This window comes from Pinus tabuliformis, chromosome 9, assembly GCF_031772625.1.
Source record: "Pinus tabuliformis cultivar Carrire ecotype Pingquan chromosome 9, CPIR1, whole genome shotgun sequence".
Classification (NCBI taxonomy): domain Eukaryota; kingdom Viridiplantae; phylum Streptophyta; class Pinopsida; order Pinales; family Pinaceae; genus Pinus; species Pinus tabuliformis.
This window is the reverse complement of record NC_142307.1, coordinates 1,010,748,702-1,010,771,720: the sequence shown is the minus strand read 5'-3', so window position 1 is coordinate 1,010,771,720 and position 23,019 is coordinate 1,010,748,702. Positions and strand designations below refer to the sequence as shown.

Sequence of the window (23,019 nt, the reverse complement as noted above, 5' to 3'; positions counted from 1 at the left end):
GTGCTTGTCCTATTTTCAATGAGCAAGAAACTTATTGACAAATAATATCAAAATAATTTTTCTTTTCTTGAATAAGTACAAATATCAAAATTACATTTATGAAGACTGAACCTAGTTACATTTTCTCCAACAGTTTGTCCATGATATAGGCCGACATGAGTCCATGAATAGTTGTGACGGAAATGGAAACGTGGGCACGGGAGGAGTTTTCGTATGGAAACGGAAACGAAACTCAGAAACACGTACGGTTCTGGCCGTACTGGCTATGTTTCTGGGTCGTACGACGCCGTTTCCACATGCACTTTGACTTTTTTTTAAATTATTTTGTCTTCTAATTTTTAAGTAGGTTATTAAAATGAACTTCTTGGTAATGTTAAATTCTTAAAGTAAAAGGATGAAAATGAAAAATAAAGGAGAATATCACTTTTACTTAAATTTTTAACATTACCATGAAATGACTCGGGATGTTTGAGAGTGGTTTCGCCCTCATTGGATTTCATATGGAGAAAGTAGAATTTTAGATCTCACTCAAAGTCCAGCAGAGTTATCTGTTTTTCATGATTTCAGGATTGGGGGGATTGCAATGTTTCCATTGGATTTTATCATGTACTAGGGTATGGAACTTGTATTTAATCAAGAGAACAAGCCCTCTATGCAGGGGAGACTCCCAATCAATTACGAGACAAGAAATTAGAAATTTATCGTGGTTGATTTTGGATATTTCTATTTTCATTATGTGATCATTCATGAGTAAATGTGATGTAAATTTAGAGACTTGTAGTCTATGCATTGACAATTGACAATTTTATCATAATGTAATAAATTAGAATGTATCATATATGCTTTATGATTGCACATATTTATTAAATGTCCTAATATATATATATATATTTGCGTTTCCCCGTTTCCAAAATTTGGGGGGGGGGGTCATGTTTCGTACCCATGTCCGTTTTGGAAACTCCTAACCGTTTCCCCATTTCGTGCAACTTAGTGTGACTCCATTTAGGTTAGGCCGACATGTAGGCCGACTGGTAGGCCGACTTGATGAAGATTTGTTTGAGGTTGATAGCAAGGATGCTTTGAGGAGGCTGATGATGATCAAGGAGACTTTGATGGAGGAGTCTTTGACCAATAAACAAATTGACTTTGACCCAAATATATAATCCTAAAGCCTACAATGGAGGCTTGACCTATAACAATTGACCCAAGCATGAAACCCATGCTTTAACAAGTAATTTAATAATAATAAAAATTCTTTTCTTTATTCTTTTGACAAGTGCATTACAAGATGACTCAAATACATTTAATGAAGACCGAACCTAGTTACATTTTCCAATAGGCTGAACTCAATGCAACTGATCTCCTCTTCCAATTGAACCAAGAAACAACTACTGATCTAACACTGAATTCACATCCCAATGTGCTCTGCCTGTCTATGGAGCTCCCTGCCTAATTTGCATCAGTGAAGCCATCAAGCCTCATCTCATCAACCTATCTATACCTTAGTTCGTACTCTATTGCCCCCCTGAAATATCTCAACATGTGCTTAGTACCAACCTAATTCACTTTGGTAGGCTTGACCATAAATTGACTCAAAGAGTTAACTTCAAAACCTATATCTGGCCACGTGTTCACCAAATACATTAGCGACCCAATTAACTTTCGGTAAAGTGAAGCATCTACTTGCTCGGGTTCGGATGTATCTACTTTCCTCTTGTGTGTGACTAGAGGCGTGGTCATGGACTTGCAATCCTGCATGTGGAATCTCCTCAAAATCTTCAGGGCATACTTGCCCTGCCCCAAGAAGATCTTGTCATTCCCCTGCCAAACCTCTAGCCCAAGGAAATAGTGCATCAACCCCATATCCTTCATCTCAAACTTGCTTGCAAGGTCTCTCTTGCCCTCCTAGAAGAGTTTATCTACACCTGTCCAAATCAGATCATCCACATATAGCACCAAAATAAGCAACTTACCTCCAACAAAAATGTAGTAGAGGTTGGGGTCCGCTTCGCTCTTGGTGAAGCCCAATCCCTAAAGGTAACTGCCTATCCTAGCATACCATGGTTGTGGAGCCTATTTGAGCCCATACAAGACTCTTTTGAGTTTGCAAACAGGAGTCTTCCTGTTGCTCAATATAAATCTCTTCTTGAACAACCACCTTGAGGAATGTTGTCTTAATGTTTGTCTGGTGGATCCTCCACTCCATCTGCGCTACAATAGCCTTGACCTATGTAACTGGATTCGTCCAAATCCCCTGTCGAATCCAAATCCTGCGAATCGGATATGATTCGACAGGAATTCGAATCCCATAACAGGATTTGACGTGTCCATACAGGATTGGTACGAATCCCGTACGAATCTCATACGGGCACATCGAATCTCGATTCTGGGATTCGAATCCCAAAAATATGACTTCCGCAGGGTTAAAAACACATTGTTCTTTTTCTCATTCACCTTATTTCTCATTTCATTTTGCATAGTTTGAGGCTGTAACCCTATTTTGCTCAACTGAAAGCAACCATGCAAAAAGTAAACACACACTTCAAGACTTCTGAAGACAAACTGCTCTATATCATACTTCTCCATTGGGCTATGGGGTCCTTATTCACTACGTTGATGCAAATTCAATTGATTTGCTCATGTGTAAGCAAATTTCCAATACATTTCCTACTCTAGCCAATTCAATTGATTTTCTCATGTGTAAGCAAATTTCCAATGATACCAAGTAAGCATGTGATAGCTTAACAAACCTGGTTGCATGCAGCCTTCTGAGAAACTGAAAGAACATAGTCTATGCAGAAAAATTCCATGGGCAATTGATACTTATTGCTACAAACTAATAGCAAGCTAGAAATTGTGACTTTTGGGATCCTTGAAACAGAAGACTCCATCCAAATTCCAATGGAGCAATCGCACTCGCAGCGAGATGATAGTGGAGAATTTGAATTGAAGAAGATCTCCAAATAAGCTGCTACAAGATCTTGAGATAGGTCAAGAATGACATCTTCATGATCATCAAATACCTCTGCTTTTGGTTGAAGATAACCGAATTCGAGGAAAGCAAATTCTTTACCATAGTCTAATAACAATTTTTTGCTCTCAATGATATGTTTGCATACGCTCCTCTTAATAAGAAAACTACAATTGTCAGTGTGTTTATCTTACTATCTTGTAGTGGTAAGTTGTCTTTCATTTATGAAATATGAATCATGATTTATGTGACCATTGACATGTATTTGAATTTTGTATGTACTATGCATGCTATAGATGAAGATCTATGTTTGAAATCAATGAATTTGTATCATTAATTAGAATTTGTGTAAGAAATATCTAATTTTTAATATATATATATATATATATTTTTAATAAAATAATATATAACGAATCCTACGTGTCCTGTTCCGGGGGGGTCAACGTGTCCGAATCCGACACTCGAATCCCTGAATCCTACAAATCCCAAATCCCCGTGTTAGCTGACTCAGGCCTTGACAGATGAATATCTGGCCATTGGGGCAAAGGTCTCGTCATAATCAATCCCCTCTACCCGTGAGAATCCCTTTGCCACAAATCTTGCCTTATATTTCTCGATGCTCCCATCAACCCCATGCTTGATCTTATAGACCCAGCGAGAGCCCATAATAGATTTTCCCTCTGGGCTTGGTACCACCTCCCAGACATCATTCTTCATGATGGAGGCATACTCCTCCATCATGGCATTTTTCCACACTTGCTGAGTGGCTACCTCTTGATAATTGGAAGGCTTGACATCCAACAACTCCGTCATAAGTGCCATTGTTGTTGTTTGCTTTGTCAAATTGATGTGCTAGGCAAACCAACTCGGTCTTGCGCCTCCTAGATCAACTGATCTGCCCATCTTGCTCTCCTTCTCCTTGTGTTGGGAGTCACTTCCTGAGTGGGCTCCACTCTCTCATCTAACTGTGTGTCCTCCTCATCCTTCTGCTGCTCGGCCTGCCAATCAACGTGTAGAGATGTAGTCTTAGGTGTTGGTTGGGCCTCCTGCTTGGTAACGTGATGCTTCTCCTCCTGTACTGTAGCTTGTGCACACTCTAAGGACTTACTCAAAGCCCTTCCCTCCTCAAACTTCCCATCTCCCCTGATGACTGTCTTCCTATGTGATGTAATACACCCTGTACGCCTTGGATGTTTTATTCTAGCCCACGAAGATGCCCTTCTCTATTATGGGCTTTGTTGCCACACAATCTAGCAGGGGTCCTAGGAAGGGTACCTAAGGGACAACTACTAAACCAATTGATAACAATGGGACAAAGACCCACTGTCACCTCAGTCAATGTCCCTTGCTCTTTACAGACTTCCATTGATGGGAAGGAGTTTCAGTAGAAGGGAAATCACTATTAATGATTGAACCAATGATTGGGTATGATGTAATTTCCAAGGGAGAGGCTCAAATAATGGCTCAATGCTTCAAGAGAAGCAAAAGGGCTCTCTAAGAGATTCTTATGAGGAGACCTAGAGCTAGGGTTAAAGATATCCAATGATCACAAGGAGACCTAAGGTCAAGGCTCCTAAGATGATTAGGACCTCTCAAGAAGCTTTGAATGATGCTTATATGCCTTTAAATAGACTTTCACTATCCTTGAGAAGCCTAGAGTGGGATCACACGAGACCTAGGGTTTATGTATAATCTCAGGAGAAGACTCTTCAAAGTGCTTTCTATGTGAAGGTGGGTTGGGAGAAATGGTTTAGAATGATTTATTCCAACGAATACTATGTGCAAAACCCTCAAGAAGACCACTAACCAAGAAGTTCAAGATGATTTTCAAAGAGATGACTAGGGCTTGACTATTCTCCCAATCCGACCGTGTGAACAGGCTTAAATTTGGAGGATCACTAGGGGAAACAACAATGCAATAACCTATTGAAACAGTTTTCTAAAGTCATCCTTCCAATGTAACTCACATCAAGCCCTAGCTAGCCGTCTAGGGATAGGGCTGAAATTTAGAAGGGGGAGAAAAAGAGAAAGAAAAGGAGGGTGATCACCAAGGTTGATTGGATCAATGCCTTGTCCTTGGGCTATGGAGTTTATGTCATTCGAAATTTGGTCAACTCGTCTTCAAGGAGGCTAGAAAATGATGCCCTAGCAAGCACTCTCTAGCATTAACCTACCCAAGATTTATGGACTTTCATGGAAAGAAAACAAGTTCTACTCCACTAGGAACATTCATCTATTTGTTATCAATGAGTAACATGCACAAATTTGCAATCTAACAATCCTTTAGAATGATATTCAAATAATTAGAGCACAAAAAAAAAAGAGCTAGTTACAAAATTTCCACACATTAGACATTTTTCATGTAAAAATCTTCCATAAGATTACTTACAAGACAACAAGAGATATATCCAAATCCAAGATCAAGAAGATGGCTCCAAGAGAACGAAAATTACAGCTCCAAAGATATCGAAATGCATAAAGAGATCTAATCCAAGTCAAGTGATGATGATTTACAAAATAAGGCTCTCTTCAATTTATATGAGGCTCTCATAAGTTCAAATGGTCTAATTAGCTTCATGAAGCCCCTAAAAATATTTTAATGTGCAAATAACAACCCTTTTGGTGAAAAGTCCACCAAATAGCTCAATAAGTGAAAATTAAGGCATCCAATGCTAGTTGAAATGATAGGATACTAGCCAAAGGGCTGTTGGAAGGCCAAGATAACTCCTCCATGTGCCATGATGAAGAGGAGGGCTCCCAAAATGATGACTAAGGGGGTGGCCCCTTTGTTTCCAATCAAAACATTTGTGGTGCTCCCAAGCAATGTTGCACGAAGCGGGAGCGCGGAAGCGTCATTTTCCAAAAATCTAGGAAGCGAAGCGTCCGCGGAAGCGTCTGCTATATATATATATATATTTATATTTTTTTGCATTTATACTCAAAACAAACATCCCAAATACCAAATTAATTGTAGAAGACATGAAAACATGCATATTTTTGCATAAATCAAGATAGATATGGCATCCATGATTCCATTGTAGTTACTAGTATGTACAACAATCATCTATATTCTAGCTATTACAAACATACATCAAATTTTTAAGCATATTATAAAACATAAAACATTTAAGCATATTATAAAACATAAAACATAGAGCATATTATGATTTATCTAGCAAGTGAGCAACTGTCAACATTTGTCATGTCCAAAATTCAAATAATAATGTTTACAAAATATGTCACTTGGTCACCGCCAAGCCAAAAAGGTTCAAAATTCAAATTCACAAGTCTACAAGTCTAATGAGTAATCTATGACAAAAAGTAGTAGATTGTGAATATATCTACTAATCTCTCCTCCTTCCACCACGAATAGAACGTGGTGGCGGGCCTCCACTTGGTGGCAATGAAGAAGATGGTGCCTGAAACTGATGAAGAAGAACCCCCTGCTGTTGGTGTTGAACCATGGAACCTAGGAACCAAGGGACCAGATGGGGGTGGGGGTGGTGGCATATCAACACAGTCATCATCATCCTAGAATCGCTCAAAAAATTCATGCAAAAAAAAAAAAAACACTAGTTAACAAAAAAATTAAAAACATGAATTAGAGAAATGCTTTATAAGGGAAAATTGGAAAATTCATACCACAATGGACATACCTGGATAAGAGCATCCTCTAATTGCTCTAGTCGCAACACTCCATCCTCCAAATTGGGCTCCTCTGGATTCTTGTCCCAAATCAACAAGTCTTTATTAGACTTTGCATCTTCACAGTAATGGGACAACAATCGCAAGTTGTAATGAACATAAACCAAGCTCTCTGCCCGGTCTAAATTCAACCTGTTCCTTTTAACACTGTGGATGAAAGAATAAGAGCTCCAACACCTCTCTGCAGAAGAAGTGTTTACCACCTGTGATAGCACCCGCAATGCCAAACTCTGTAGAAGTGGAGTACCCCCTCCATGCATGTTCCACCACTCAAGAGCAGAAAAAGTCTCTCGATCTTGAATTGCATGCATGCTCCCAAATGGACTAGTGTTGAGCGTATAGTTGCTCACCTGTCTCCGTACCAATGCAGCCTCCTCCTCATCAGGGATTAATTTACTCAATACAGCCATATATTTTTCGTGAACCTCTCTATCTTGGTGTGGTTTTTTCCTGCTTCCCCCCCCAGGTGCTGGTGTTGAAAGCCATGATGGATGATAGTATTTAGGTGTCAAAACATATGCTAATGCATGCAATGGAATATTTAGCATTTCCCATCGGTTTTGCACCTCTACACGAATATAATTGTACAAGGTGGTATCTCTAGGCTCAACAATGTCTTTAATCTACCCCAACATGCTATCCATTTGCTCATACACCTCCCCAATTACTGGTCGATCTGAATCTGCAAACTTGATCATGTAATAAATTGGTTTGGTGAATTGCAAAACATATTTAACCTGTGACCAAAAGTAACTGTCAAGAACAGTGTCCTTGACTGCATTAGCACCATCTGTGTCAGTGTTAATTTCATCCCATGTTTCAGCACACACCAGATTAGTTAAAGCTTGTCTCACCCTCACTAGCCGCCTAAAGGTGAGGTAATAACTAGCAAATCTTGTCTTTGCAATTTTAAGCAATTGCAACTTGGAGTAAGTGCCATAGAAGTAGTTTACCCTTGTATGCCCTGTGATGAATTTAATGAGCTGCTTCCCTTTCCTGTAAACCTCAGCAATCCACCCACAATCTTTGTGTTTCACAATATCATGCATCAAAAGGTTCAATGTGTGAACCAGGCACCCAGACCAAAAGATGTGTGGATGAGTACGCTCAATAATTTTTCCTGCTGCCTTACAATTTGCTGCATTATCTGTGATCACTTGAACCACATTATTCGGACCAACATCTTTGATTGATTTCAATAGGAGATCTGCAATGTTTTGTGCAGTTGCACTGATGGAGGAGGAGTCATGACATGCAATAAATACTGCACCACTAGAAGAAACACCAAGAACATTTATCAAATGTTGGTTTCTAATATTTGTCCACCCATCTGATACAATGGATACCCCAGAATCCACCCACTCATGTGTAAAACGTGTCAAAGCTCTTTGAACCTTAGCTTTTTCTCTTTCTAATAACACTGTTCTAGCTTTCTCATAGTTGGGGGCCTTGTATCCTTTTGGGGCTTCATTGATGGCCTTTACCATGTCATGCCAATTGGGAGAGTGAAGCACATTGAATGGTACACCGCAAGCACAAAGAAAACAGACTATCTTTCCATCCACATCATCCCTCCCAGCAACATTAAGGAAATCCCCTATTGTTCTTCTACCTCCAGAGGTTGCAGAAGTACCATGAGGAGATGGGCAACTACCAAATTTAGAGGTTGCACTTGATTCAGAATGAGTTTTTTGTTTCTTGTTTTTTTGTTGTGCAGCCATCTCTATTTGGATGTATTTTCTTCTTTCTTCAGTTGAAATGTTTGGGCAAATTTGTACCCCCACAGAACCCTTTTTTTCATCACTGTCCAGCACCCCACAAAGATGCCTCCTCAGACGGGTATATGAACCACAATATGGTTTTCCTCCATGACAACCATGAGGGCACACAAATTTGTAAGGTCCACCACCCTTTCCCCCATCAAGTTTGGTCACATAGTTCCACAAGGGTGTTGATGTACCTTTCCCATCTTGTGCTTCAGTGTCCCCTTCAAGTTCATCCCCTTCCTCTTCAAACCCTTCCTCCTCATCATACATTGGGTCACTACTATTAGGATCAAGTTCATCCCCTTCCTCTTCCCTTCTATTCCTCACCCTTGCCATCATTAAAACCAAGAATGGAATGATACATAGAAGCCAAAAGAACACCATCTTGGAATATGGATATAGGTGGTGGACAACCTGTAAATAAAGGAGCAAGTAGAAACAATGGGAAAGAGTAGGAGAGGGAGGAGAAAAATACAATTTTTTTTTCAAAAAAACAAGGGAGTTTGGGGTTTGAACTTACCTCTTTAGGTCTTGTAGATGAAGTCCTCCAAGCTCTTGCTCCAAGCTCCTCCTCCTTCTCCTAGCTCCTCCTTCTTCACTCCTCCAAGCTCTCCTCTCTTCTCCTCTCCTTTCCTCTCTTCTCTTCTCCTCTTCTCTCTTATCTTCTCCAACTCTCATAAACTCAAAGTGAGAAAATGAGGAATGAATGGGAGCTTTATGCTTTTCATTCCTCACCCTAAACTCACCCTAACCCACCCTCTCATTGCTAAGTTAAGTTAACTTTAAAAAAAAATTAAAAAAAATGAAGTATTTTTCCTTGCCCGCGTGGTTTTTTCGGAAGCGCTCCGAAGCGCTCGTGAAGCGTACGCTTCCGGGCCCGAAGCGTGGCGCTTCGGAGGCCCGAAGCGCCATCCGAAGCGCGCTTCATAAAAACCAGGAAGCGCATTAAAAAATCGGAATCGCGCTTCGGAATTTTTGGAATCGCGCTTCTTGGGGCGCTTCCGGAACGCTTCCGTACGGGGCGCGATTCCGGCCTAGGATCCGGGGGGGGGGGCGCTTCCTGCAACGTTGCTCCCAAGTGGTTGTGGGGCACGATCAAGGGTCTCATGGATCTCCAACTGGATCAAACATGTCAATGGTCCATCAATGAGGGTTAGAATGATGACATAAGCCCTCCCATGTTTCTCCTGATGAGACAAAACCCCATATGGGCCCTGGATCAACTGCCAAGTGTCGGGTGCAAGTGTGTGGCTAGTTGGGGAAAATGGTCCAAGTACATCATCATCTCTATATAACTGGGGCATGAACAAGCAATATGTGGTGCTGAAGAAGCTCATGGCGTGGCAATCAATGTTCTGCTATGGTGGAGGTCCATGGCTCATAGCGCTCACACTACAAGTGCCTTCATGACCCTCTAGAGGGCTTAGACCCCGTATAGGGAGACCAAGTCCAAAGGAGACCCACCTGCAATCCTGTATAAGATCCAATGCACCTCCTCTCCTTCCAGGACAACAATTAATTAGTGCAGTTGAGTAAATAAGCTTATAAACCATGGGCAAAAGTGGACATTTCATAGTGGCATGCCCTTCCAAATGGGCTTTAGAAGGTACAATTGTTTCCTTGCTCAACAAGAGATCAATAAAGGACGCCATTAGGTGGTTTCAACCTCTAAGGGAGCAACAGGTCCATGGTACTTCTGTCAAATGGAAAATGTCATGTGGAATGATGGTTTGACAGAGTGGGGCAACAAGGAAGACTCCAAGCCATAGCCATGGTACAAAGGTAGCTATAATGAGAGAAGCCCACACATTGGGTGTATAGATGTAGGAGGGAGAAATCATGGTACATCAGTTACCTTGGCCTTTGCTTTTCCACCCTTCTTCATATGCCTTTTTGCCTTTTATTGATTTTTCTTTTTTTTAACTGCTCGGGGCTCCAAGGGATGAGAGCATGCTGTGTATGATAAAGCAATGATTACCCCCTTAAGGTTGGGTAGTTCATTACCCACCAGGGGTTGGGACAATTATGGGTTCCTTAATGATGCACGGGCACTCATAGGGGACCTAGGGACTGTTGAGAAATCTAGGGCAGAAAGATGAGATGATTTCTCTAGAAATGATAACTGCTTGTGAAGACTTTTTACTTTTCTTAATTAGGTTCTTCTTTTCTTGATTATTATTAAGTGTTCTTCTTCATCAACCAACTACCAAACCTTAAAGAAGAATGAGACGAAGGACACAAGATATAGGTTATCCGCCAGGGCCAAAGACCTCTCCAAGCTTGAGAGGAAAACCCACCGAATTCTTCTTCTTATAAAATCTTCAATTTATGAATTCCAAGACCAAGACCCTTGACTAACAACCCCTCCAAGACCAAGTCAACCCTTACTTGTAGATGCTGCAACTTCTCCTTCTTTCTTCACCCTTAATCCTGCAACTCAAGTCTGAAGATCTCGACCTCTATCTCTGCAATTTTCGGCTACATGTAGATGATTGCAATTTCCCATGTGTGACCAAATTAGGGCTACTTAAGCGCTCCTTCTCCTTTGCTTGACTAGGGTTGGCTTCTTTATGAATTCAACCTTCCATTTAGATCTCTTTCTTGCCTTGATTCGACCTTCCTGTGATGATTATAATTCGGTCTTATTGCAGAGATACAAACCCTGATCTCCGCACACATGTGAACAAAAAGTGGCCCAAAATAGGTTTGCAATTTCTTCACTTCCTTTGACCTTGATCTACTCTTCTTCGTTTTAACGAGAGGCTTCTTCTTCATCCTTGTACTCGAACTTCTTGTGTGTGGTATGGTGTGCCTTGAATGAGGATGAGTGCACTATATATAGACATCTTCCTCATGCTTGTAGGCTGACTTGACTTGACTTGATCCTAGGCCAACATGTTAACTTGGAGTAGGCTTATTGCTTCATTTGAAGGCTGACTTGCTAGAAGTGCTTGTACTTGGTCTTGAAGGGTCTTTTAACTCTTACAATGAATTAAATACATACGTAACATGCCCAAGAAGGGTCTCTTATACATGACAAAGACTCAATTGACTTTATGACTTAATGACCAATCCTAATAGCTCACAATAGGAGCTTCATCTATAAAATAAAATTCCTTGAGCATGAAACCCATGTCTCAAGAATAAAATAATTATATTTTTCTTCTTTTATATTAATTACATAAAATGATGATCACACATGTCATTATGAAGACCGAACCTAGTTACATATTTGAACAGGGACTAGGGTGATGGCCATGATGATCACGCGCTAAATTTTTATGTCCCAACCATATTTTGGATTTTGTGGTACATTTCCTGTTATAAGTGGCCAAATTATGCTTTTAACTTTCTTTTTAGCTGCATCAACCTCCGGGGCATCGTTCCATGCCCGACCCGAAGTGTGGACAAGGGGCGGGTGAGTCTAACTCCTACTGGACCCAATGGATAAATGTGGACTTGGATGGGAAAATTGTGAAAAGGGGTCATAATGAGTGGAGGGGAGTGATGTATATGGTGTTGGGAAGCAGGGCCACGCAACCAAAATCAGGGTTTCCCATGTAGTGCCACTCCTAAAGCTAGTAGCCAATAGAGGAGATTCTATGGGACTAGGATACAAGATTAACCACCAAGTTGGGACAAGGGAATAAGAGTACAGACCAAGCCCATTCTTTCTGCCGAATCCCCACTAATCCATGTCCAAATGTGTCCAAGAAAAGCAAGCATAAACACCCAATTACATAATGAAAAGCCATACCTTTGAGGTTGGAAGGCCCACCTTCAGATATACGATCATAATGGATGGGCGAGGGCACATAGTGGCTTGCTTAGGTGGTGGAGAATGGTGGCACATTGAGCTATCTGGTGGCTGCAAGGGGTTGCCGACTAAAGACAAATCTAGGAGAAAATATCTCCTATAAGGGTCACCCACTGGTGGTGGGTAACAAGCTCCAGCTTCTTCCTCTTCTCCTTTGGAACATAGGAGTACACAAGACTTTTGAATATCCGAAAATGTGATACATCTTGTTACTTCCCTGTAAATGCCTACTCTGGTGTAACTCACTCCAACACTCTGTGTGGGCTCTGGGTCTACAAGAAAACTGTTGTATTGCATTCCTCAACCCAAAGAAACTTGGGCATCCCCTGGTCATGCAACATGGCTTTGGCCGCTCCAACTATGGCCCCATTCTTGCGCTTTGCCACCTTGGTCTGCTACGGATTATATGGTGTAGTCAACTCCCTCCTGATGCCCTCCTTGGCACACAACTTCTTGAATGCGTTTGAGGTGTACTCCCCACCATTATCAAACCTCAACACCTTCGTTTTCTTGTCAGTATGGTTTTCAACCAAGGCCTTAAACTCTAGAAACTTTGAGAAGACTCCATCCTGATTTTTCATGAGGAATATCCAAGTCTTCCTCGAGTGATCATCTATAAAGGTGGCGTAATACTTGTACTCTCTAAGAGATGTTGTTGAAAAAGGACCACAAACATCTGAATGAACAAGTTCCAAGATACCCTTAGCCCTGTTATCTCTACTAGGAAAAGATGATTTGGCATACTTGCCAAGTGTGCAACCCTTGCACACTTGATGCTGATCCATAATGTATTATGGCAGTCCTATCACTATTTCCTTGAGAATATTTAGTGTTCCATTGTGTAGATGCTCCATGCTCCTATGCCATAATTCCCCAAGCTCGTTGCCTGAGTCACGACCCCCTTTGCTGGTTAATGCTGCGGTTGCCTCAAACTGCAATTTGTACAGGCTCTTGTGTTTAATCCCGATCTTCTTTGCCACCTTGGAGTCTGAGGCTTTTGTGAAAACCCGACCCTGTCTGAAGGTCACCTCGTACCCCTTATCCTCTAATGTTGAAATTGAAATGAGGTTCTTCTTGAGTCTAGGTATGTAAAGGACATCTCTGAGATAAAGAGGGTTTCCATGCTCCCTCTCAAGTTGAATTGTACCAGTACCCTCAACTCGATACTTTCCATCATCTCTCCCATCTCAATATTGAACTACATGTCCCTTTTTGATAGTTTGTTGAAATACTTCTTATTCCCTGTCATATGACAAGATGCACTACGGTCCACATACCATAGACTGGTAGCCACTTAGCTTTCCATGCAAGCAATGAGTGAAAACTCCTTCTCAAAACGAGAAGAGAACTCATAAATCTTTGTGGAGGCTGCTACTTGGTCCTTCTTGGACCCTTTCTTCTTGGTAGGGCATTTAGTAGCATAAAGCCCAAACTGATGGCACGAAAGAAACTTGATCTTGCTGAGATCCTTTTTCTTCTTTTTTCCCTTACAGCTTGTCTCTCCTCTATCATTGCTCTTCATGCCCTTGGATCTGCTTCCTTTGCTGGCTAGAGCAAAATGTTCTTCATCTTCCTCAGCCTTAATATGTGACCTAACGTGTTTGCGAATCTCCTCTTGGACACTCTCTCCCCATAATCATTCCCAATCTGGAAGGTTTTCTCGGGCACATATCCCATTTGTGAAGGCTTGCCAAGTTGCCACGATTTGGGGAAACCCAATGTAACAAAATTTACTAGATCCATAACTGAACTGTTTCACCTACACAAACTCTTCCTTTACATTAGAAAACTTTTTGAGGTAAGACACCACAGAATATAACTTGGACATTGTAATATTCCTAAGCTTGTCCTTCAATACAAGCTTTCTGGCCTTATTCGAACCTTGATAGAGATCAATGATGGCTATCCACATGGCTTTGGCTGTTTTTGTCCAAGTCAAGTGAGGGATAATGGTCTTTGACTCCCTCCAAGATGATTCTTCTTGCTCAAACATCCATCTTGTTATGTTGAGCCAACTGCTAAGGGTCAGAAGGTGTGATTGGGACATTATCAACAAAATCCCATATCCCTTGCTCCTCCAGCACCACTGCTATCCTTTCACACCACGAACAAAAGTTGGATGCACCGTCCAATCTGTCTTTAAATATGAGGCCTTGATACGCCATATTCCAAATCGTACTATACAAAACAAATCACACTGCCTAGAAACCCTAACAGACAAATCGATCCGATAATCTCACTCCCTCTGAATCACAAAACCTGCTCTTGAAGATAAATCTATGTTTGGTCTTCAATAAGAGGCTACGCTCTGATACCATGTTAGATTTCCTTAAAACCTAGTAATTGATTCACAATTTTTGAAGTATAAAAACCAAAAATACAAACAATTGTTGTACTGGAAACTTAAATTGCAAATACACTGAGTTTTCTAACTTAGTAAACACAAAGGAAAATAAATAAATAAATAAGAAGACAAACACATCCAACACATAGAACACAAGATATACCTAGGAAGCCACAAAGGAAAATAAATAAATAAATAAATAAATAAATAAGAAGACAACCACATCCAACACATAAAACCCAAGATATACCTAGGAAACCCCAACTGCAAGGAAAACTTGCAACTCTGTGTGTCTGTTATTATCTTCAGCAAAAGGATTTTCTTCAGAAAAATTACAAGGAGGAAAAACTTTCCTTTCTCCTCAGGAAAACAATTTATCAGCTCTGAGACAAATCAATTCCTCTTCCACGCACTTGATCTACTGTACGAGTGCTTAAATATGGCTCTGCACACACATGCAAATAGTTTGGATGTGTAGGCTTTTCTCTTTGTGCACATGTGCGAATTGAAGGTTGCACTAAGGTTGTTTGAGCTATGGCAATTCGTCCCTCACTCGATCTTTGTCTCTTCGATGCTAAATCATTGCAATTTGCTGAACCCTAGTCTTTTCTTCTCGCTGATCTGACACGCACTTGTGCTCGACTAACTTGTCACTTACTCACTCTATCTCCTCTTGTAATTTCGATCCAAACCCTAAAGTCACTTTAGACGACTAAGATTAGATCGTGATGAAGTGCTGAGTGATGGTCAAGGTTGTCATTGATGTCAATATGACATTGTTGGAGATGGCAAATATTCTTGTGATACATGCCTTAAACCCTTTCATGATGTTGCCCTAACTACATGACAAAACCCTAAGTACATTTATGCCCTAGATTGGTGATGCATGATCTAAATGCCCATAATACTCTAGAAGATGCCTTAGCCCTAACACATTGATGCAAGTCCTAATACTTATGATGCCCTTAAGATACATGAATGGAAGCCTATGTGTATGAAGCCCTAATCCTAATGAAGAAGCCCTTTCCCTAATGTCCATGAAAAGCCTTAGATCATTGATGATGAAGCCTTAAATGAAGATGCCCATGAATACATATTGAAAAGGCACCCTAATCTTGTTGATGCCCATGATACCTTTAAAGAAGCCCTAATCCTAATCAACTTGATGACCTAATTCTATAAAGAAGGAGCCCTAAACATTGGATGCCTAAAACTAAAATCCTAATGGCTGCCATAAATAAAATAATAATGACAGTCTCACAAAAATAATTTTATTGGTGGTAAATGACACTATTTAAGGAGGGCATTGGCATAAGAGTGTAGAGGATTTTTTCCTCTTTCTAACGAGCTATTACACCGACACGCCCCCAAATTCCTTACTGTTGAAGAGAAATCAATTTTTGAAATCAACATATGCCAAAAATTGTCAATTTGTCCAAGCTGACTTGAGTAGGTTTATAACCCTTGGCAAAGAGACTTGTTCCTTCAAAATATGGAAAAACCACTATAAATATAAGCCTAAATTCATCCATTCAAGCTTAGAATTTTTGGTGGAGATAAGACAAGAGGTAGAGAATCAACAACAACCTAGAAAAACAAGGGAGACAAGTTTGTGGAATTATTCTTGAGTTAAATAGTCTCCCATAGGTTCGAGCTAGGAGCAGAGAAGTTGCCGTAGTTGTCGTGGTTGAAGTTTCAGTAGTTGCTGTGGTCGAAGCTGCCGTAGTTGTCATGGTCGAAGTTGCCGTAGTTGAAGTTGTCGTAGTTCCCATGGTTGAAGCTACCATGGTCAAAGTTGTCGTGGTCGAAGTTGTCACAGCTAGTGTAGTTGAAGCTGTCATAGTTGTCATGGTCGAAGTTGTTGCGGCTGTCGTAGTTGCCGTGGTTCAAGCTATCATGGTTGAAGCTGTCATAGTTGCCGTGGTTGAAGCTTTCGTGGTTGAAGTTGTCGTAGTTGTCATGGTCGATGTGTTGATTTATTGGGATTGGACAAATATAGCTTGTTGAAGTCTTCTCTTGAGAACATAATAGGGCAGAGTTGGAGAACTTTGTGAAGCAACATATTAAAGATTTGTGGAGATAATTGAAGACCATGATGCATGAGGCCATCATGAGGTAACCTTGGAGATTTTGTTTGGGTCACATGAAGAGCAGTGACGATACCCTCTAAGAAGAACAAGGTTTTCATTGATGATGTGACGTGGAGACTAAGTGAAGGTATAGTTGAAGATTGAAAGGGCTTGTTGAAGAAGACATTGGGAGGCGTGAAGTATAACCAAATACATCTTAACGAAGTAAAGTGAGGGTTGGAGCCCAAGAGGTTGGAGTCTCAAAAAGACAAGGTTGGTGCCTTGGAAGATAGTGTTGGAGCCCTAAAGGATCGAAGTCCTCAAGAAACCAGGGTGGAGCCTGAACCAGATATAGGGTTGGAGCCCTTAGGGTTGGTGCATTAGAATTGACAAGGTTGGAGCTTTGGAAGTCCAAGTTGGTGCTTGTCAAATAGAGGTTGGAGCCTGGAAGATTGAAGATTGATATCTTCATCTAGGGTTGGAGCCCTACATATATTGTACTTGATTCATTGTAAAGAAGAAATTAATAAAAGAATTTATTCTTATTGTTTATTTTGTGTTCTAAATATAAGTGATCTAACTGGTAAAAATAACAATTGAAAAGAAATATTGATTCACCCCCCTCTCAATATTTCCAACACTGAGATTAAATCATAACTTAGGAATTTTAATTTTTCCTAAGTCCAACTTTAGGAAATAATTAAATAATTTAATATTTTGCTAAAGTGGTTGCCTTGTGGGTCCTGCCGCTAGCCTCAGCACTTAGGCAAACAAAACCTTTACGTCTCTACTCCAATCAACGAAATATATGTTAAAATCTGAAAGTTCTATGCAGGAATTAAAAAATTTCTTTGCAGAAACTTGAATGTTCTATGCAGAAAACTGAATGTACTTTGCAGAAAACTAAATGTACTTTACAAAAAGTTGAATATACTTTGTAGAAAACTGAATGTACTTTGCAAAAAACTGAATGTACTTTGCAGAAAATTGAATGTTCTATGTTGTTAAAATTACTTAGAATGCAGATTTCTTCTTCACAACTTTTCAGATCAACAATTGTAGATAGAACATAAACTTAAGGATCATATGAAGACAGCCAAACACAAATATGAGACACTGAGAGTTAGGTCCAATGACCAGGGCAAAACCCACAAGGGGAAAACCCAAATGATTCTTCTTCTATTAGATTTCTTCAATTGTTTAGTAGAGTACAGAGAGAGAGAGAGAATGAGAATGAATAAAGTCACCAATGTCTGATCAACTTGCAGCTGAAGTGCTCTTGCTCTTTACTTGAAGATCTCCTCTTTCTCTTGATCAAATCTTGTCCTTCACACTTGCTCCAGCTTTTCACTCGTTCTTACTCTTCTCCTGCTCTCACACTTCTCTTGCACACACTCAACACTAGCTCTCCTTCTTCACAATGAACATGCTACATCAACTCTCACTTGCTCTTGCTTAAATAGATGAGAAATGAGAGGAGTTACAAAATGAATTCATGCCTTGAGTCAATAATAGGAGAATCGAATTCCATGAGGGAGGAGTTACTCGAGGAGAAGTGTAATTCATCCCAAGAATAGAGAGAGAGGTACACATGTCTTGAGGAGTTACAATTCAAATGAAAGAGAGAGAGAGAGAGAGAGAGTTACACTTGGACATGAAAGAATATTTGGTAAGAGTTATAAATAGAATTGAATGAGGGAGTTACAAGTGCATTTAATGAGGAGGAGTTGCACTTTTGCCATACATTGAATTAGTGAGGGAGAGTTACATTCTCTTAAGTGTGGAGTTATTATTTTATTCCAAGAGAGAGGTTCAATTTGCCAAGTAAGAGATTTTCAATTTAATTTACTTATTTCATGAGAGAATTCATTTTTATTAATCCATTAAAGGTGAATGACTTTAGACTATTTTATAAATAATAGTATCATAATAATAATAATACTAGTAAAGATAAAAATATTAATTTTTTGACTTGTATAATCATGATTGATTTGATTTTAAATTGGATTCCATATGTCGAGATCATCTTTGATCTTTTAGACAATGGCTTTTTCTTTTTGGAAAGTCACTTCCAAATTGAGATGTGACTTACTATTTTTGGAAAGTCATTTTAGAATTTGTTACAAATGAAATTTTGTTATGGGTGGTTCAAGCAGAATTGAAAGATATGCTTTCTTCTAGGAGAAATTCATCCTTGAGCTGTCAAATTTTAACAATATAATTATACAAGTTGATATCTCTAGGCTCAACAATGTCTTTAATCTGCCCGAACATGTTGTCCATCTGCTCATACACCTCCCCAATTCTTTGTCGATTTGAATTTTCAAATTTGATCATGTAATAAATTGGCTTGGTGAATTGTAAAACATATTTAACTTGTGACCAAAAGTGGCTGTCAAGAACAATGCGCTTCACTACATTAGCACCATCTCTATGAGTGCTCATGTCACCATAGCACTTAATGCTTGTCTCACCTTTAATGGGTGTCTAAAGATGAGGTAAACTGTAATAGCTTGCAAATCTAGCTTTTGCAATCATAAGCAACAGCAACATGGAGTAAATGCGATAAAAGTAATTTACCCTTGTATGCCCTGTGTCAAATTGAATGAGTTGCTTCCCTCTCTTGTACAATTAATTAATCGATACACATTTTTTATGCTTCACAATATCATGCATCAAAAGGTTAAATGTGTGCACTAAGCACTAAGACAAAAGATGTGTGGATGATGTCGATCAATTTTTCCTTATCCCTAACAATTTATTGCATTATTGTTGAATACTTGACCCACATCATTAGGACCAACATCATTAATTGTTTTCAATAGGAGCTCTATGATGTTTTGAGAAGATGCAGTGATGGAGGAGGAGTTATGACTTGTAAGAAACACTGCACCACTAGCAAAAACGCCAAGAACATTTATCAAATGTTGGTTTCTAACATTTCTCCAACCATCTAATATAATGAATGCCCTGCAGTGCCTCCACTCATTTGTAAACCTTGTCGAAACTCAATGAATCTTTGCTTTTTCTCTGTCTAATAACAAACTTCTAGCTTTTCTCATAGTTGGGGCTCTTGTATCCTTTTGGGGCTTCATTGATGGCCTTAATCAATTCATGCCAATAGGGAGAGCGAATCACATTGAATGGTATACCACAAACACAAAGAAACCACACCACTTTTGCATCCACATCATCACTTCCACCAATATTAAGTAAATCTACTATTGTTCTTCTAAATTCAGAGGTCCCAAAAGTTCCGAGAGGAGATGAAGGGTGTTCAGCACCACCAAATCTAGAGGTTGCACTTGATTCAGGTGAAAGTTTTTGTTTCTTACTTTTTTTTTGTGCAGCCTCCTCAATTTGCATGATTTTTTTGCCTTTGTCCCACTGATGCTTTAGGGCAACCTGAGATCCTTATGGAACCCTTATTGTCATCAACCTCCATTGCCCCACAAAGATTTCTCCTCACACGGGTATATGGACTACTATAAGGTTTACACCATGACAATCATGAGGGCATATAAATTTGAATGTTCCACCACCTCTACCCCCCCAAGTTTTGTCACTAGTTTCTACAAGGGTCAATGTAGCTTTTCCCCCTTGCATTTCATTGCCCTCTTCGTTCCTTTCCACTTCAAACCCTTCCTCCTCACCATAGATTGAGTCAATATGAGTGTGACCACTATCCTCTTCTTCCATTTCTTCCCTTTAATGCCTACCTACACCAAAGCCTTTAAAGAAAAGTCGTTGAATCAGTTGCTGAATAGAGTAAGGTAGGTTCACACCTGCTCTGAAACCATGTTTGAATCGCAAAAGGGAGAGAGAGGATTTAATAGAACCACCAGAAAACAGTAAATCTACACAGAAAAGTTAAATCAGCACTAGGGAAAGATAAATTGGCATTAGTATGCAGTAGAAAGAAATCAGGAAGTGCGCCTTAGACAGAAATCACCCATGAACAATTGAATACAACAATTGATAGAAAATCGATGCACAATAGGTCACACCATGAAGTGAGTGCAATAGTTGATATGATGCCCATAGGCCAAAAGAATGAGTCACTTCAATAAAATGATGATATTGCAATGAGAGGTGAGTTGTGCATTTATACACAACTCAAGAGTAGGGTGCCATCCCCAAGAGGGATTATGCCATTATGGGCCCACTATGATGACCATTTTGGCCTTAACCTTCTAGGAATGAAATAAATGTGTTGACCATGTTGGCTTTATGCCACACCGTGAAACACAATAATACACAATAATAATGGTTACGAAGTGATGTCGGCCGTGGCCTCAAGTAAAGCTTATACCATAATCTCAACAGTTTAAACATTAAATTTTATTGATCGGATATTAGCAAGTATTTCATGAAACTGTTCAAGTTGAGTGTTGCCAGTTTAGTTCTTGTTACCAGAAGCCTCGCAGTGATGTTGCTTTTGGAAATTGCCCCGTACGGTTTTTTCCTCAATACTTAAGTGGTGCATATCGTGGGAGGGGCATGACATTACCTAGTGGGTTTTCAATGGAGCAAGATTTTTACAATATCATAATATTTTCTATAAACCTGACTAGAAGACGGAATCCATTATATATGCTGGATCTAACTCAAAGCCACATTGAATTTCATTATTGTTTTATGAGGTCATTGCATGACCATTTCACATTTTTGGGTATTTTGGAGGGTTTGGTATTTTGGAAGGTTTGTCCGAAATGACTATCCTTTTGGCTATTGTGGCTTTAGATACTTTTTCTTGTTCTGAATGGGGATAATAGGTAGGGAGATCCAGTAATGGGGAGGCCCACATAGCCCCAAAAATGGAAAACAAAGACAAGGAAGAAAGGGAAAGGAAAAATCAACTAATGGAGAATATATAGGTGGGGAAAGGATCCCTCACGTTGCAGAGTTGACTCACCCTTGTACTCGATCATTTTTATTAAGAGGCTGGGAGAGGTTATTGGGGTTTATCCAAGTTTTGGGTTTGAAAATTGAAATGATCATCGGCTTGTCTTTGTTTCCTGTTTTTAGGTTCAGGGTTCTGGTGTTTCAAGAATGAGAAAAGGTGGATGGGCTAACCATGATTCTTCAAATTTTATGAGAAATATTGGCATCTGTTGGTCAGGTTTGGCTCTCTGCCCAGTTTCTCAGCCTTAGCGAAGGGTGGAAGTTGTCTATGATGCGACTTGTGATTTCAGTCATCCTTGCTCTGCATGGGGGAGTTGACTTTTTTGTCTCCCCTGGTAATACCAAGTGGCGGTTTCTGAAAAAAAAGTAATCAAAGAGTCCCTATAAAATGATGGTTCCATACGTTATTTGTTATGTCTTCTCTCTATAATTTTGTTTTTTGGCCTTTAAACCTGTTTATTTTTTGCTTTTGTATGGTTCCACCATTCGTTAGGTTTTTGGAAAGTTTGTAACTCTTTTCAATGGACTATATAAAATTTTGTCTTTGATTTTTGAAAGATTATTTTTTTTTCTTGTCTTAGTGTCAATTCTTTTTTTGTTCTCTTTGTTTTTTCTATGTGATGGGTGTGCTTTTGACCTTGTGAGTTACTGAGTATTCTTTTTTTCAGGTTTCCGTTATCCTTGCATTTGTTTCATAACTCAGACTTGTTATTTATTTTCAGGCATTGACAATGATGAGACATTAAGAGTTTTAGGGCGTGGTGGAGCAGATCCTGAAGGTGGTCACCCTGGAGATCTTCTTGTCACAATAAAGGTTTGATACTTCAAAAATTTTTAATCTCTTGCTTGATTTGCTTCAGTCACCTATTTTAGAAGTTGTTTGTTTTAACTTTGATACCCTATTTTTACATGTTTAAACATGCCACTGCATGGTTTTTGAAAGCTATAAATTTAGTTGACTTAGCTAATGCTATTGGATTAGTGTTCAATCATTTCTGCAGGTCCGTGAAGATCCTGTGTTTCGCAGAGAAGGAGCAGACATTCATGTGGATGAAAATATAAGCATCTCTCAGGTCTGTAGCATGAAATTTCAATGGTTAGAAGCCGGTCGTAGATGTTCCCAGATTTGCTATGTTTTCTGGTGGTCATGTCTTTATAAATATAGCTTTCCTGATTGTGTTGCAGCTCACGCCTTAATAGCTATGAGTTATAATACAATTGTAGTTTTTCATATGAGTAAGCTATACAATTTATAGAAAGGAAGGAAGATGTTATGAATATCAATAATTAATAACTAATAGTTAATAATGAGTAGTATACTAAAGAGGCATGTCTCTAAGGACATGACCATTCATGAAGGGGCACCTGCCTAAGTATATAAGTGGGCCTTCATTTGTAATCTCATCTCATCTCATATCTCTTATACAATCAACATTCTTATA

General features: G+C 39.6%; 1 protein-coding gene across 1 annotated transcript in view; it reads left to right on the top strand.

Annotated features, from left to right (window-relative positions):
• LOC149152141 (chaperone protein dnaJ GFA2, mitochondrial-like) overlaps window positions 1–23,019 on the top strand; it is a 240,918-nt gene that overhangs the window by 163,450 nt on the left and 54,449 nt on the right. The window contains exons 13-14 of the mRNA XM_089439251.1: window positions 22,300–22,391; window positions 22,579–22,650. Coding sequence (XP_089295377.1) covers window positions 22,300–22,391; window positions 22,579–22,650 — 164 coding nt within the window. The remainder of the gene's footprint in view (window positions 1–22,299; window positions 22,392–22,578; window positions 22,651–23,019) is intronic.